At 37.1% G+C, this 18,308-nt stretch overlaps 1 protein-coding gene across 4 annotated transcripts; it reads left to right on the top strand.

The window, feature by feature from the left end:
- Positions 1-10,307: 10,307 nt before the first annotated feature.
- Positions 10,308-16,888, top strand: LOC136226175 (disease resistance protein RUN1-like). Of its 4 annotated transcripts, none has more exons than XM_066014505.1 (8): positions 10,308-10,508; positions 11,145-11,540; positions 11,650-12,751; positions 12,905-13,261; positions 13,343-14,452; positions 14,525-15,647; positions 15,810-16,088; positions 16,566-16,888. In XM_066014505.1, the coding sequence occupies exons 2-6, from the start codon at positions 11,380-11,382 to the stop codon at positions 15,110-15,112; spliced, it is 3,318 nt and encodes a 1,105-aa protein (XP_065870577.1). In that variant the 5' UTR covers positions 10,308-10,508; positions 11,145-11,379; the 3' UTR covers positions 15,113-15,647; positions 15,810-16,088; positions 16,566-16,888. The 4 variants fall into 4 exon arrangements, with proteins under 4 accessions (XP_065870577.1, XP_065870579.1, XP_065870578.1 ...); XM_066014507.1 differs by having other exon boundaries at positions 15,810-16,139; XM_066014506.1 differs by having other exon boundaries at positions 15,752-16,088.
- The last annotated feature ends 1,420 nt before the right edge of the window (positions 16,889-18,308 follow it).

The raw sequence follows: 18,308 nt of genomic DNA, 5'->3' as shown, positions 1-18,308 counted from the left end.
TAAAATATACCCACACGTACCTTGAGAAATCATCAATAAAAGTTATCATATATTGATGACCACTAACAGATGGTTGCTTCACACGACCAAATACATCAGAGTGCACCAACTCGAGCGGCGCCTTTGCTCGATACTGAGAATCTTCATACGGCAACTGGTGTGCTTTCTCGAACTGGCATCCGGCACATACTATGTCATCTCGAACATCAAGTTGTGGAAGTCCATTGAGCATCGACTTCTTCATCATCACCTTCAACTTATGATAGCTCACGTGTCCTAAACGTGCATGCCACAGATCGGCTGTCTCATTCTTTCTGGCTTTGTCTACATAGGCTGTTTGTGCTGACATTACGTAGACAGACTCAAGTTTTCTTCCCTCCATAAGCGGTGTGCTTGTCAACTTCAGACTTCGATACATCTTCACGTCGTTTGGGCCAAATACCACGTAGTTGCCCGAGGATGTCAACTAGGACACTGATATCAAGTTCTTTGTCATCCCAGGTACATGGAATACATTCTCTAATTGCACTTCCCTAGAGTTGTATCGAGGCACGACCATCGTCTTGCCAACATGTGTGATTGGTAGTTTTGAGTTGTTCGCAGTGACAACAACTCGCTCCCCTTTGTACTCTGTCATGCTTGATAATTTTTCCTTGTCTCCAGTCATATGGTTAGAGCATCCAGAGTCTACTATCCAATCATTATGATAATTGATAAATTTATTACTTACAGCGGTAAGTGCTAGCTCATCATGTGCATCTGCTTTGGAGGGCATGACTGTGTCACATGTCACTGGCTCTGTAATTGCACACGAAGCCTCGAAGTCCCAATCTTCTTCTCTTTCATCTTGAGCATGTGAGGATGTTGCAGCGTTTCCTTCTACTTTCTTGTATCTGCAGTCTCGAGCATAGTGGCCTCTTTTGCCACAATTATAACATTGGTCGTTCTTGTGCCGATGTGTCTTCTCGTGTGTTTGCTTGTGGTTGTGGTGAGCTCCCCCTTGTTTCCAACTCCCTCCTTGTTGCCTCTTCTTCCATCCTTGTTTGAATCTTTCGCCATTTCTCGATCTCGTCATTTTTGGATCCTTGCTCTTTTTATTGATAAAAAGAGCTTTATCTTCATCATTGACTGAGACTTTAGACATTTGCTTGTCTAGAGCCTCTTGATTAGCCAAGGTATTTTCTAATTCATTTAAGCTTGGCTCTTTAGCCCATCCACGGGTTGCTGTGACAAGTGCGTTGAATTCTGGACGCAACCCATGGACTATAATTCTTCTCATTCTTGTTTCAGTAATTTTATTTTCAGGATCCAATTTTGAAATTTCTTTACACAAAGTTTTAACTTTAGTAAAGTATTGACTCACCGTCATGTCATTTTGCGAGACCGACAATAACTCGTTCTCGAGTTGTTGGAGCTTGACATCGTTCGTTCTTGCAAATAATCCGGCAAGAGTGTCCCATGCTTCTTTGGGGTTTTTAGCATCCTTGATGCGTTGCAGCAAATCGTCCTCCACCGAAATTGATAAAGCATACATAGCTTTACCACACTTGACCTTCCATTTCTTAAGCTCATTTTGTTCCGTCGGAGGCGCTGTTTCGTTTCCTCCAACGGTCTCCCATAAATCTTGGCCGAGCAGATAAAATTGCATACGAGTACTCCAAGTACTATAATTATTATTATTGAGTTTTTCGAGAGTGCTTACCGAGGTAGACATGTCTGCCATCACGACTTGGTTATCTCCTCTAATTAACCAAGTAACACCGACCAATAATTTTTACAGTCTCGGACTGCGCGCTAAAAATACCTCGTACCACCACGATCCCGGATCGCGAACTTTCGAAGCACTCGACTCCCGGTCCCTGACCGCTTGCTTGCACTCGACCACGTACCGGTCCCTGACCGCCTGCTCTGATACCACTTGTTAAATTTAGGATGGAGGAGTTAATTGAAAAGACTTGATTTTATTAATACAAAAAATAAAACCTTACAAGGTTTACTACCACTCACACACAATTATACCCTTTTATCTAATTTATATGCTCACCCACTTATCACACTCTTTGTATTTGCTACACATATAACAAAGACACCCATTCCTATTTATAGTCTTCATATGTCGGTGATTCAATGAATTATCACCACAAAAAAATGTAACTTGTGGAACCATATTAGCCACATTTTTACTCAATAAAAATAACCACAAACTAAGATAAATATCTTAGATTCTTATACTCTAATTTAGTCTAGAAGTTTCAATTAAAAGTTGGTGATGTTGATTATTTTAATAAATTATTGATATGAAAGCAAAGCATACATTTTTCTACATCAGAAAGTCTTTAGAAATTTAATCGGAAATTATGATCGAAAATCACTACACACTTTTGACAATCATGAAATCCCGCCTCTCCCTGTCCCCTTTTTTTTTTTTGGATATTCTTCTCATCCTGTATTGGAACCTGAAATAATCAGTTAATTATAAATTAACTTTTTTATTATTTCCTTGTCAAAATTTACTAGTATCTTCTTTTCTTTTTGGCAAAGTCTTTGCAATTTTTCAAGTTTCCTCGACATGGAATGTCCTGATTTTCTTTCGCTTGAAGATTGCTTCAAAATCCAGAGTTTCCAGTGATTCCAAAGAGTATAAGATATCTGATTTTAAGTAACTATTTAATCGTTATGGTTTTACTTAACATATTAGTCCGTCCATCAATTACTTTGATAACAACCCAAATTATTCTTGAATAAGGAATAAGGGAAAATTAATAGAAATAATGGCAAACCATTATTCCTTCTAAAATAGATATTTATGCATGATTAATGTGGAATTAATGATAATTAATGCAGGGGAGAATATGCAAATAATGAGGAAAATGAAGGAGTCTCTAGCATTATGCCACGCCACGTGGACCATGGCGAGATACGTCATAACGAGATACGCTCGATGAGAGCGAGTAGCGGAGACCCGCCATAGCTCTCAAGGAGAGCGTACATACGCCTTGACGGATCAGAGAATACGAAAATGCGCCTTTATTACCATCCATGAATGGGAATAAATACAATTAAAAGGCAACTAATAACCCATTAATGAGCTAACGGTCATACTTGAATAAGATCAGTAACCACCATTAATGAGGCATTAATGGAGAGTTTCTAGTTACCGAGAGTTACAACTACATGACTATAAATAGCTTGTCTCCCAAGCTATTGAGGTACACTTACTGATTCTCTACTTTTGTGCTTACAGTTTATTCTCAGAAATATTACTGACTTTGGCATCGGAGTGTCCCCGGCCGATCCCAACGGCGCCTCACAGGGAAGTGCTCCGATCAAGGTTTTTTCCCCGAGTTATCAATTGGTGCGGTGAGCGTGGATCTCTAACAAACAGAAGATCACAAAATCTTGATTGTATAGAGTTTCACAAAGAACAAAACAATGGAGTCAACGGAATAGAAATCACAATCTCAAACTTTGGCTCAATCAGTACAACAAATCTATCCAAATATACAGTTCTTCATATATTGGTGGGAAAGAGTTTTCTACATTGAATCTGAAATTTTATGATGAAAAAGATAAGTTTCCTCCCCTTTCTTATTCCATTTTTAATTAAAGAAAATTGAGATCCCTCACTCTTATAAAGTGCTATGAATATCATTACATGTTATTATGATAAATCTAATAAACTGTGAAAGATGAAGTCATAGACACAAATCTTTCATTAAATCTTGCATGCTTACTATGCCCTCATATTTTTATGCATGACAAGTGTAATATCATATTATCATTGAATTAGTACAAACGCATGTATAAGACCCGTAATCTTGGAATTTATAAAAGAAATTCATCCATTCAATGTGATTTTGTCATTTGATATTAAAATATCATAAAAGGGCTCATGTAATTACAAATGATTTAGATCTGGTCGGTCTTTTGGATGAACATGCATATAACTATTAGAAGAAATTACAAAAAAAATTATATTTGGTTTTTCCTTGTACAATTCACCATCTATATATGGCTTTTCTCCTATATAGTACTTTTAATATCAGAAATTCATATTTTTGAATATTGTTTTGTCAAACAGTTATTTCATTCCATTTTTTACAAGGATGCGTCTATTCATATAAAAACTGTTTATTTGACATTGTTAGAATTTCTGTTACCAACACAAGAGACTTGAAAATATTGAGTCTATTTGTAATTATCCTGTAATTGTCCCTAACTATTAAGGCCATTATGGGCTGATGAATTACCAAATTGGATAAACAAAACTTTCATACCCTGAGCTAACTACAAAATAGTGCAAGTGTCAGTTTCGGATCAGAACATTAATTTATGCAAAATTCTTAGGATATACATGACAATTCCTTAGAGATTGTTTGGATGATAGTATATGAAGGTAGGTGATGATGAATTTTGAGCAATTTTCCTTACACCCCAAATTGGAGGAGAATCATGGTACATGTATTTTTCTTCCAAAATTACCCTTTGTATTTTATTTTATTCGTACAAATGAAATGATTTAAGAGTAATTTTATATATACCTATATTATTAAATCATCACTTACCTTTCTTTAATTACACCTCATTCAAATGAGGCTTTAATGATCTCTGAATGCTATTAATTTATGGATGCACAATATTAATTGCAAGTAAATAGCAACTATGTAAGATATCTTACCCAATATAGAATGTCATAACTTTTATGACGTTTAAAATAAATATGCTATCTTGGATATTAATGCACATTGAAATACAAAAGGACATTATTCTTAAACCATTCTCATTATGGTTATTTATTAAGAATTCATTATGATATTCATGTGCAGTAGCAATCTTTATGGTTATGACCGTTATACGTGATATTATTACTAAAACAAGCACGATTAAAATTCTATTATGAATTTGTTTGACATATAATATTTACTCAGTTTTATCCTTTGACTAAGTTCATTCTAGAGGCAGTGACCAACGTGAATGAATTATTAAGTTGATTCCAAGATGAACTAAAAATTCCATAAAGAGAATTGCATCATACATGATATTTGCCAACAAGGCCAATGCAAACATTCTTTTGCTATGAAGTATGTTCCATGGATCAAGCCATTGATCCCCCAAGGTAAGTGAATATAGCTTTTATGCCTTACCACAATCTTTTAATAATGGACAGAGTATGCCCCGCTTCTGGAGTTCTTTCAGTGCTAACCCACAGGTACAAGGGAGTTGCTAATACTACAACCAGTGCAAACACTGATATGAAAAATAAAGCTCAATCCAAAGAAGTGTATATGCAGAGTCACTTCAGAAAAATTCCTTCACTATGTCATCGGCCAAAAAGGAGTTAGAGCAAATCCAGATAAAATAAAAGCCGTGCGAGGAAGGTGAAAAGAGCGCCTAAATAAAAGCCATGCGAGGAAAAAGGTGAAAAGAGCGCCTAAATGAAAACCCCATAATGGGTGAGAAAGATCCAAAGGTTGAACGGACAGATCATCATACTAGAAAGATTGTCAACAAGCATATCAAGGTATAAAACAATTCCTAGCAGAACCACCCTTGATGAGCAGACCAATCTGAAGGGGAGACCTGCATTTGTATCAATCTGTCATGGATAAAGCTATATGCACCGTGGTTATTCAAGAAAAAGAAGGTCAGCAGTTCTCCATCTATTATGTTAGCAAAATGTTGAAGGATGCGGAGACAAGATATTCGAAGCTAGATAAAATGGCTCCCACGGTTGTGACAACATCCATCCGCGTTAAACCATAGCTCCAAGCATAACCTCAACATGATCGAGATCAAGATCAAGAACCGGCTTCACCATCATGATTCAACATTGAACACACGAATGATAAGATTGAAAGGCGAGTGCATGCCGCTCTATATAGACAAGAGAACAATGCAGAAAGGTACGCCATCAAGTTAACATGAATTCGCCATTCACAGCACGGATCCTGGGGTACGAAGCGGAAAGAATGTTTAAAGCTTCCAACTTGCCACAATATAAAAGAAAAGATTCAATATAAGCGGGACATTACATATCCCGAACCCAAAGGAGGGGAGCATGTAACCGTTGGAAGAAACGCCAAAGCGTACTACAGGTTGGCCACCACATTGGTTGGCCACCACACTGAAGCTTGCTGGGAGCTGGCAAACTAGATAGCTTTGTCCAGAATAAAAAATAACAAGATGACAAGCGGAAGACAGATCCCAAAAATAAATTCAAAAGTGTCATTAATGTCATAGCAGATGGACCAGTGTATCAGCCACCCGTGGAAAAAGCAAAAATATCTGCTCTGGATAAAACATCCCTCCATTGCTCCTTTTGCAGAAACAGGTCCAGTAATCTCTCCACATACAGATGCGTTGACAATTGAAGGATGGGAGATGAAATGAAGCGAGTAATGGTAGACACGGGCAGTTCTTGCAATGTCATCACCATAGGTGCATTCGCTAAACTAAAGGTTGATCTGATCCAAATAGAAACAACCATTGTTGACATCATTGGAGTGACAGGTCACACTATCCAGACCAAGGGCCAGAGGTTGCAGCCCTAATTTCCATCCGTCGTCTGACAATGTACATTCTCACCAGCAAAGGAGGAGTAATGATTAGCGGGAACCAAAAGGTGGCTAAAGAGACTTATACTCGGCGTCACTATCAATCCGCCCACAATCCAAAGAGGACGAAGGTGAGAAATATTAACTTGTCACTACAGCTTTGGGCGACACAGAAACGCTCCTTATTACTGATGGAAAGCGGGTGCGGATCGCCAAAGGATTAAAACTTGAGATCAAAGAGGATGTTTAAAAAGTTCTCATTGAGTCTGAAAGCGTATTTACATAGGAGAATGAGATCCCCAAAGGAGTAAGCCCAGATGTGATTACTCATAAGTTAAACATCATTGAGGATGCGGTTCTAGTTGCTCAGAAAAGACGGAACCATGGGCCTAAAAATCAGTATTTTTACATATTCTTATATGTGCATTAAACTGTTATAGTATCCTATATTTTATAATTTATTCTTTCTCGCCATACTTCTTATATTCATTTGCCTAGCTTTTAGTGCTGATATACGCCCAGTGGCTGGCGAATGAAAAGTTCCACAGGCGGATCAATTACCTCAAAGATAGGACAATTGATCCCATCACGGGCGGATCCCCTTTCCATAAAGATAAGAAGCACAGACCCTCAGGAGCTTTCAAATGAGCTCAACTCTCTCCTCAAAGACAGGAAAAGGATTGACCACCATCAAAAGCGGATTAAAATCGTCTCAAACATGAGATCATTACACCCTCAACTTTCTCCTCAAAGATAGGAGAACATTCTCATGGGTGGATCCATCTTTAGATGATCACCATTCGAGAAAGAGTTAAAACATTCCTTGGACACAAGGACTTTACACTCTCTCACTCCCTTCCCAAAGAAGGGTTCACAAGTCCTACGGGCGGATCGCTTCACCTCAAAGATAGGTAGCAAGTTGATCCCCTATGCAGCTTTACTTCCTCTAGAAGGAATAGAACAGCTTCTAAACCTTCACAAAGGTTCACACATTGGGGTACGGCTGGCCACCTACCCTAAACAATCGGAGAAATCCTAAACCAGATCCTAGAAAATTACTTGCTAAAAGATATAATGCATTAGTAAAAATAGTTCTGGAAAGCAAAGGGTTCATCTCCAAATCATGAAGCCTCGTCTTCACCTCCAAATAATAAAGCCTCGTCTTCATCTCCAAATAGTGAAGCCTCGTCTTCATCTCCAAATCATGAAGCCTCGTCTTCATCTCCAAGTAATGAAGCCTCGTCTTCATCTCCAAATCATGAAGCCTCGTCTTCATCTCCAAGTAATGAAGCCTCGTCTTCATCTCCAAATAATGAAGCCTCGTCTTCATCTCTAAGTAATGAAGCCTCGTCTTCATCTCCAAATCATGAAGCCTCGTCTTCATCTCCAAGTAATGAAGCCTCGTCTTCATCTCCAAACAATGAAGCCTCGTCTTCATCAAATTCATGAAGCATCGTCTTCATCCAATTCATGAAGCCTCGTCTTCATCCAATCAATGAAGCCTCGTCTTCATCCAATGCATGAAGCCTCGTCTTCATCCAATTCATGAAGCCTCGTCTTCATCCAATTCATGAAGCCTCGTCTTCATCCAATCAATGAAGCCTCGTCTTCATCCAATTCATGAAGCCTCATCTTCATCCAATCAATGAAGCCTCGTCTTCATCCAAGTAATGAAGCCTCGTCTTCATCCAATTAATGAAGCCTCGTCTTCATCCAATCAATGAAGCCTCGTCTTCATCCAATCAATGAAGCCTCGTCTTCATCCAATTAATGAAGCCTCGTCTTCATCCAATTAATGAAGCCTCGTCTTCATCAAAGTAATGAATCCTCATCTTCATCATAGAAATAACAAAGTCTCGCCTCCACAAAATGCACAAAAGTCCCTAAATGGCTGATCATTCTTACTGATCCCTAAGGGCGGGTCATTCTCCTCAATATGGCAGAACTGAAGAAAATAAGTCCCTAAAGGCGAATCATAATCCTATGGGGTAGGAACAAATGGTCCCATAAAGGGCAGGTTATTCCTTTCTAAAAGAAATATAACTCTCAAGAAGGCCCTAGAGGCTAACAATGGATACGGTTGGCCACCTATCCACAAGGAAGCAAAAGGCCCTAAAAGTGCATCATATCCATATATGATCCCCCATCTAGGGCGGGTCCACTTTTCTCCAAGATAGAAAAATAAAACACCATTTAGACAGCCCTAAAGAGCTTTTTATACCTTTAGGGGGGGCTTCTGATAACAACCCAAATTATTCTTGAATAAGGAATAAGGGAAAATTAATAGAAATAATGGCAAACCATTATTCCTTTTAAAATAGATATTTATGCATGATTAATGTGGAATTAATGATAATTAATGCAGGGGAGAATATGCAAATAATGAGGAAAAGGAAGGAGTCTCTAGCATTATGCCACGCCACGTGGACCATGGCGAGATACGCCATAACGAGATACGCCCGATGAGAGCGAGTAGCGGAGACCCGCCATAGCTCTCAAGGAGAGCGTACATACGCCTTGACGGATCAGAGAATATGAAAAGGCGCCTTTATTACCATCCATGAATGGGAATAAATACAATTAAAAGGCAACTAATAACCCATTAATGAGCTAACGGTCATACTTGAATAAGATCAGTAACCACCATTAATGAGGCATTAATGGAGACTTTCTAGTTACCGAGAGTTACAACTACATGACTATAAATAGCTTGCCTCCCAAGCTATTGAGGTACACTTACTGATTCTCTACTTTTGTGCTTACAGTTTATTCTCAGAAATATTACTGACTTTGGCATCGGAGTGTCCCCGGCCGAACCCAACGGCGCCTCACAGGGAAGTGCTCCGATCAAGGTTTTTTCCCCGAGTTATCATACTTATAAAATCCTTGAGTTTTTTCAAGGTCTTCTTACATCCTGCTTCATGTCTCTCTCTATTAAGCTGTTGTTTTGTTTTTGAAAAGAGCTTTGCGTGTATGTTTGATGACTGGTGTTTTCAATTTATATGTCGCTCTAATTTTTAGGTTTATTTCTTCATATGGATATTGCTTTTTCTTCATATGATTTTGCTTTTCTTTCGCATATCTACTACCACAGACAAACTATAAATACTTTGTAATATTCCGATCCAATATCATATAGATATTGTCCGCTTAATCTAAAATCCAACACTTTGGGTTTTATGGTTTTAAAACGCGTATACATGTATTGGATTCTCACTTTACTGATAAACCTAAGTCATACTTTATCTATTTTCGAAGTGGAATTCAATTCATTTATGCTCCATTATCATTCGTTCTTTGCTTAGTCCTTCTATCCCGACACCACCTACTCTGGACCGGGTCGTTACATACTTAATTTAGTGCTATAAACAAGTTGAGCTGCTCAGTTCGATACATATGCATAAATAGTGACTTATAAATTCATAAAGCATTATTACAAGTTGCTAAATAGTGACGTGCAAAAGATTCACAACAACAATAATAAAATCTTAGTCTCGAAATGATTTGGAATCGGCTAACGTGAACTACCATACAACAACGCGGTGTAAAAGATTCACAGATAAAAAAAAAATCTTCACATCTGTTTTTTTGGAAGAGGCCACGTAATGCAGAAACACATAAATGAAGGATCACATCGACTCTGCAACTAGACAAAAAGAAAAACTTAAAATTTCCAAAAATTCCTGGAAGTGTCACATCAGTTTGTTATTTATAAAAGTAACACATCAGCTAATTGAGATTTAGTATATAGTATAGATAATTATTTTATTATTTTGATTCCGTCGGCTTTCTATTCCCTTCTCTCTCCTTCCGGTCAAGAATGAAAACTTCAGTGTTAAAAAAGAATCAAATGTAAAACCCAAAACCCCCGTTGCATATACTCGGAGTCGGAGGGGATATTCATTGCGTCGGCAGTGCAATTGTCTACTGATTTATCTTTCTGAACCTGTTGAGGTAACCGATTTCCATCTTTTCTTTTCCTTCAATTCCTCAAAACACATATTTGTTTCAGAAATTGCAAATTTTGTTGCTGACCGACTTATTCCCTGTTCGGGGCTTGAATGATACTAGAAAGTAGAAAAGGAAGATAAAGATCGGATAAGCTATATATACGAAGCTCAGATGTTTATCATCGGTGTATCAATTGGATGTTTTAGAGAAAAGAAAGTCTGGATGGTTGGCGGTTTTGGTTGTTGTGGTGGAAAACTTCAACGGTTATTGTTTTTACAATATCAATTGAAAAACAATAAAAATTTGTGAACAGCTACGCGTTTTCTTTTATTGGATAGAGTTGATATTTTTTTTGATGTTGGATTGAGACATATCAATTAATTTGATATAAAATGCATACATTTTTCTTCATCAGAAAGTCTTTGGAAATTTAATAGGAAACTATGATAAAAAGATATCACTACCACTGATGTCACTGATAATTACTAGTTACTAAAACTCACAAGTAATTATTCTCATAATATGTTATCCCCCACCATAGTTAACTTCATCTTAATTCCTCTTCTTCTATACACCTTGTTTTCTGTTAATGTCTATCATGTCTTCTACTTCTAAGTGTACTTATGATGTATTTATCAGTTTTAGAGGCACAGATGTTCGTGATGGCTTTCTCAGTCATCTCTTCCATGCTTTACGTCAAAAGCAAATTGTTACTTTCAAGGATGAAAACCTTGAAAGAGGAGAGGAGATTTCGCCTGCTCTCTTGCGAGTCATTGAAGAATCACATGTTGCACTTGTCATCTTCTCAGAAAATTATGCAAATTCTCCATGGTGTCTAGATGAACTTGTGAAGATAGTCGATTGCAAGAAAAGGATGGGACAAATAGTAGTACCAATTTTCTATCATGTGGATCCAACTGATGTTCAGGAATTGACAGAGAGTTGTGGGGAAGCATTTAAGGGCAGACATGAGAGCTGGAGGAATGCTCTGAGGGAAACAGCAGAGATATCTGGCTTCGATTCACGTACTGTCAAGTAAGCTCTAGTTTTTATTTTCAAAAATTCTCTGTGATTCAGTGCATAAATTTTGTATAGATGCTTGCTTTTACCTTATACTTACAACTACTCGCTTTAATGTAATCAGGCCTGAATCAAAGCTAATTGAGGAAATTGTTAGTTTCATCCATCAGAGAGTAAATCATGCATTTTCTTACGTCTTGATGGCTGATGGTTTAATTGGAATTGATTCACGTGTCAATGATATCCAATCAAAACTTTGTACTGATTCAAAAGATGTATTGTTTTTAGGAATTTGGGGCATGGGCGGAATTGGTAAAACTACTGTAGCTCGCAAAGTATATGACCGAATCTCTTCCAATTTTGAGAGTGCATATTTTGTCGCAAACGTCAGAGAAAGATTGAAAAAATACACTTTAGGTGATTTACAGCATGAGATTCTATCAGAATTATTAGGAAAAGAAATTTCAAATTTAAGAAGGCACAATATTGTTGGACCCTCTTTCATATGGAAATGGATGAAGGGAAAAAAAGTTCTTATTGTTCTTGATGATGTGAGTGATCTAGACCAAATAGAGCATTTGATTGGAAAACATGATATGTACAGTCCAGGGAGTAGAGTTATTTTGACTAGTAGAGATAAACAAATTCTCATGAATGGGGGTGCAGATGAGATTTGTGAAGTTGAAAAATTAGGTCATCGTCAAGCTCTTCAACTCCTTAGCTTACACGCTTTTAAGGAACATTCACCATCAGAAGGATACATAGAGCTAGCACAAAAGGTAGTAGCATATGCTAAAGGTATTCCATTAGCTCTTAAAGTTTTGGGTTCCACATTGCACAACAAGGATACGAGAGAATGGGAAGATCAATTGGAGAAATTGGAGGCTATGGCTGACAAGAGAATTCAGAATATATTAAAGATAAGCTACGATGAATTGGATTATATGGAGAAGGAAATTTTTCTAGATATTGCATGTTTCTTTAAAGGGGATGATAGAGATCATGTTGAAAGTATACTACGAAGTTGTGGTTTTAATGCAAGAATTGGTATCAGAAATCTTCTTAATAAGGCTCTTATCACAATTTCAGAGAACAAGTTAGATATGCATGATTTACTACAACAAATGGGAAGAGATATTGTTCGAGAAGAACACATTGAAGAGCCTTGGCATTGTAGCCGGTTGTGGGTTGCTCAAGATATCTGCAATGTATTGACAAAAGATTTGGTATGAACCACCAAAATTAATATATATCTACCTATCTATCCATCCATCTTGAAGTTTCAGTTCTCATAGTATAGTTGGAACCTTCTTTTCATTAATGTTTTCCATAGCTTGCACTTTACACAGGAATTAACTATTTTATTTCTTATATTTTAGGGAGAAGTTTGTGTTAAAAGCATTTCTTTAGACATGTTGAAAATTGGAGATATCAACTTAAGTTCCACTGTCTTTAGAAGAATGAAAAGGCTACGACTCCTCAAATTGTATAATCCTTACTATCCAAAAGAAGGAGTATACAATTCATGCAATGGAGTGATCAGAATTCAACCACTAAGATATCTCTCTTGCCAGCCACATACAAGAGGCCTCCTCAAATTCTTACCGGATGAGCTAAGATATCTCTACTGGTATGGATATCCATCAAAATCCTTGCCATTAAAATTTTCTCCGAAGAATCTTGTTCAACTTCATTTGGTTCGCAGCCATGTTGAACAACTTTGCATAAAAAATCAGGTATTCTTTTGGAATTGTATAATTTCATAAAATAATTCATGTAGATTATCTTTGTAAATTTTAGTTGTACTTTCATTGCAGTGTTTTGAGAGTTTGAAGTTGATAGACCTCAGTTACTCAGTAAAGCTAATCAGAATTGCAGACTTGTCTCAATTTCCAAAACTTGAGGTTTTACATTTGAGAGGTTGTACAAGTTTGGTTGAGATTCGGTCCACTAGATTATATGTCAGTGAACTTCGACATTTGAATCTTGAAAGTTGCAAAAGTCTTTGCTATTTTTCAAGTTTTCTTTATATGGAACGCCTTGATTTTCTTTCACTTGAAGGTTGCTTCAAAATCATAGAGTTTCCAGTGATTCCAAGGGTTATAAGATGTCTGATTTTAAGTAAAACTGCAGTGAAGCAACTTCCATGGTCAATTGAGCACTTCTCTCAACTTGCTAAATTGGAGTTGAAATCATGCACCAGTCTCCAAAGTCTTCCGAGGAATATTGGGGAGTTGCAACTTCTTGAGCGTCTTAATCTTGAGGGCTGCTCGAAACTGAGGAATCTTCCAGACAGCACTTGCAGTTTGAAGTCTCTTAAATCTCTTTCCATAAATGAGTGTCAAAATCTGAGGGAATTGCCAGAGAACATCGGGAATCTGAGATCTCTAGAGAAGCTTGATGCAACCAGAAGTGGTATTCGAATGCTACCACCTACCATCAACTGTTTGGCCAAGCTTGAATTTTTGAGTTGTAGTGGATGCAGAGATTTGATATTGCCTCCTTTCACAGGCTTGCCCTCTCTGAAAATGCTCCTTCTGCAAGATTGTGGCCTTTCAGAAATTTCAGAGAGTCTTGGCTCTTTAAAGTCATTGTGGGGATTATATTTAGGTGGGAATAATTTAAAGAAGCTCCCTGCGACCATCAAACAACTTTCCGAATTGAGAAGACTTTATCTAAGGGGCAACAAGAGACTTGAATATATTCCAGAGCTTCCGTCAACTCTAGAAGATCTGTGGGTTCAAAACTGCACTTCTTTGCAAAGAAAGTCGTCATTCACAGAAGTGAACATGAATTTTTTACAGGTGCTAGATTCTAGGAATTGCATTAATTTGGATCAGAGCTGGGGCAGAAAGATCATGGATGATGTGCTGTTGGGAATTGAAAATATACTGCCTCAGTTAAGACATTTTCGTAAACATGATCAGGTGCTTCTCTTGTACCTTTCGTCTTTTATGTTAAACATTTGTTCGTGACTGATGATGATTTTCATTATACAGGTATTTTGCAAGGAGGTGCTTGTTTGCAGTTTATCAATTGCGGTTTGTCTTGCAGGAAACGAATTACCACCAAGAATGAAGCATAAAAATGAGAATGGATCAACCATCTTCATCTCAATGGAACCTGTTCCACTTGACTTCATGGTTGTAGTTTTTTCTGCTGTTGTCACATCCACAGATAATGAGGCCGAAACTGCTACAGAATTTGCTGAGTCTGGACATTCTTTTGATCTCCATTTTGGAACTGAACCACGTATAAACTGTCAAAGTTGTTTTGTGACTGAGTCCGGATGTACTCTTAATAAATGTTGTTCTCGTGCGATTTTTTGGGACAATTACTTCAAGCCTAAGTATGCACCAAGCTTTGAGAACACTTTGGTTTGGGTTTACATCTTTCATCTAAAAAATAAACACAGGTTCACAGAGGCCTCGTTTCGATTCTCTGCCGACACTGAGAGTAGTAATTTCACGGTGAAAAAGTGTGGAGTTCATCTACTCTACTCTTTTGACAGTCATGAAATCCCGCCTCTTCCTGTCCCATCTTTTGGATGGTCTTCTCATTGTACCAGCTTTGTATCGCTAACCTGAAATTATCAGTTAAAATAAATGGACTTTTCAGTATTTCCTTCTCAAAATTTACAAATACCTCTTTTTTGGGCAAAGTCTTGGCAATGTTTCAATTTTTCATTATATGGAAAGTCTTGATTTTCTTTCACTTGAAGATTGCTTCAAAATCACAGAGTTTCCAGTGATTCCAAGGAGCATAATCGTGTACTAGTCTCCAGAGTCTTCCTGGCAATATTGGTGAGCTGCAACTTCTCAAACCTCTTAATCTTGAGGGCTGCTCGAAACTGGCGACTCTTCCAGACAGCACTTGCAATTTGAAGTCTCATAAATCTGAAATAATTGCCAGAGAATATTAGGAATTTAAATTCTCTGAAGAAGCTTGTTGCAGCCAGAAGTGTTATTAGAAAACTTCCATCCTCCATCAACTGTTTGGGCAAGCTTAGAACTTTGGATTGTGAAGGATGCAGAGAGTTTATATTGCTCCTTTCACTGGTTTGCCCTCGCTGGCTTGGCTTTTTCTAGATGATTGTGGCTTTTCAGATAGAGAGAGCATTAGGTGATTCTCTCCTACTTTTCATCTATCTATTTATCGATTTATATCTGTTTACCTATCCATCTCCTTCCTCTCCGCAATCGTGACTGAGTACTGTCATGTTACAGGTAAATTATTATGGTGAGACACTGGCTTGCAATTTGACCTTATTTTGATTCTCCGCAGTTCAATTTTCTGTTGATGGTGTTGAAAGCCTAAGCAATGTGATGGTTAGAAAGTGTGGAGTTCATCTGCTATCTCGTAACAAGGATGAAGTTGGTACTTGTGGATTGCATCCTACAAGCTTTGAACCCGCAGAAAGCTTACAGGGATCAGGTCTAGAAGAAGATAATGACCATTATGATGTTAGAGAAATGAAATGCAGCCGTTTCGACTGAGAACCAAAGAAGTAATGATGAAGACGAGAAAGCTGTACAATGAAGATAAGATGAGTTTGTTATGCAGGTGATGATTTTCTCCCCCCTTGATTCATGTTGATTACGTCTGAGGTTGACTGTAAGTTCCATGAAATCCAAATCTTTTGTTAGAGTGTAAGGTCCATATGTTGGAATGTGTCAATTGCATATAGATAGAAGTACTACTTTATTCCAAGAAAACAATTAAAGTAAGCATCATATACATTCAATCCATCAAAATCATGTAGTTAATCCAAATCATTTTCTTTTCTATGCCTTTTTCCAACAACGTTTTGTCTATCAAAATGGGAGCTTTTTCGATGCCATATTTCCAAATTCAAGAGATCAGTTTTTTTCATTTGGCACAGATATAGAAATCACTTGTACATTCTTTACACAAGGAATTAGTAGCTCCTTAGTTTCCATTCATTTCCCCCCTTTTTAGGATGAAATATTTAGGATCGATCTTTCGTAACTAGTTTTAACCTCTGGTTGTGGAATTTGTACTGATGAACTACATTATCAGCTTGGCTGGTGATGAGTGCCTTTGGTTGTCTGGAATTAATGGAGTACTAGTACAATTCAACCGGCTGGGTAGCTTTTTCCGCAGATTCTTGCTGTTCATGATCAGTAACCACTGCTGCTTCTGCTGTCGCCGATTGTGTTGACGCATGAGTTTAATATCTTGGACATGGAGGTGCAGACTGTTGCATCCGGGACTCTGAATTTCTTTTGGAGTCTCTTCTCAACTCATATCGTGATGATTGTTCATTTCTAATAAATATATAACCAATTTTAATACAGAAGATGGGGTTGTAATTGTAATATTATTTAACACTCTTCTGGTGACCACATGAGTTTTATATGTCAGCTGCTAAATATCGCAACCAAATTTCTTATCACCGCCTCTTTTGGACTTTTTTGCCCTTCTCGTAATTTTGATCAAAAACTGAAAATTCTCTCCAAAATTATAAACCCGAACAACAATAATTGAAATTATGAAAATAATTGATGTGTGACAATCAGAACCCCGAAAATGGATGATTACGAGTCCGAAACATTAAGATTTACATCTTTTTATCAAAGAACTCATGAAAATAATACATATTTTTCATGACGATTTTACATTTTTCGGCACAAAAAAAAGGAGAATTTTTCATTTTTCGTCATAAAAAATTGAATGATTTAGTATTTTTCGTCACTAAAAATTCTATGATTTTGCATATTTCAAAATTTAGCCTAAACGGATGCGGCATACCGTTCGAGCCATGGAGGGAACGGATGCGGCGTACCATTCGAGCCATGGCGGGAACGGATGCGGCATCCATTTCCGCCATGGGTCGAACGGTATGCCGCATCCGTTTAGGCTAAATTTTGAATTTTCTCTCAAAAAAAATATTCCCAATTTCAAAAAAAAAATATGTCAAGGGTAAAATTGTCCAATGGATGCGGTGATAAGGAATTTGGTTGTGGTATTTAGCAATACCTAATGAATTTTATGCTAACTTTATGAGCAGCATTCGGCTCATACAAACCCGACCGACTTCGATTCAATTTATAAACTAGTTGAGTTTGAGTATAGGGAAACTCGGTTCGAAATTTCGCAACCAAACTCGATTATTTGTTTATAATGTTTATAAATAAGTTCGTAAGTTTGTTTCGATTGTTTTAATAACAGTATTTTTATGAAATGGAAATGTAAAATTACTTTTTATTAACACAAAAATTTTGGTTTTGACAGTACGCTATATAAGAAAGAAGAAATAACCAAAAAAAAATATAAGAAAGAAGAAATGACCATATAGAAATTTAAAACGGATTTACCATGCTATTTGTTTACATCCATTAGTTTATAAGAGATTAATTAATTAACGATCAAACTTTGTGAATAAATAAATTAATGTTCGCAAATACATGTCAAAGTTCAGTTTGATTACAGCCTAGATTTGGGCAAAGAAAAGCAACTAATTAAGGAACCGCTTGCTTAATCAATTCAAAATGTCCTACCTGCTCTGCTCTGATCTGCTCCTCATTAAATTTTCTCCTTCCATCTTTTAATCTTCTTTTACTTTGGGTGTTTGGGTTAGGTCATTTTTTACTCTGATTTCAGAATTCCGATTGGTTAATTTAATGCTGGTTTCAATTGAATTTATAAATATTATATTCATTTAAATTATTAGACTACCAAACTAACTTCTAACAGAACAGAATGAAATTCTGAACCAAACAAAATACATTAATAATTATTTTAATCTGATTCTACAACATT

Source organism: Euphorbia lathyris, chromosome 4 (assembly GCF_963576675.1).
Source record: "Euphorbia lathyris chromosome 4, ddEupLath1.1, whole genome shotgun sequence".
Classification (NCBI taxonomy): domain Eukaryota; kingdom Viridiplantae; phylum Streptophyta; class Magnoliopsida; order Malpighiales; family Euphorbiaceae; genus Euphorbia; species Euphorbia lathyris.
Note: the sequence above shows the minus strand (reverse complement) of the source record. Positions and strands in the feature narration are given on the sequence as shown.

Bases quoted from the DNA above. Each gene is read 5' to 3' on its own strand.
- LOC136226175 (XM_066014505.1), top strand. From the start codon at position 11,380: ATGGGACAAATAGTAGTACCAATTTTCTATCATGTGGATCCAACTGAT. The intron at 12,752-12,904 runs GTATGAACCACC...CTTATATTTTAG, and splicing joins ATGTATTGACAAAAGATTTG to GGAGAAGTTTGTGTTAAAAG. The intron at 14,453-14,524 runs GTGCTTCTCTTG...TTCATTATACAG, and splicing joins ATTTTCGTAAACATGATCAG to GTATTTTGCAAGGAGGTGCT.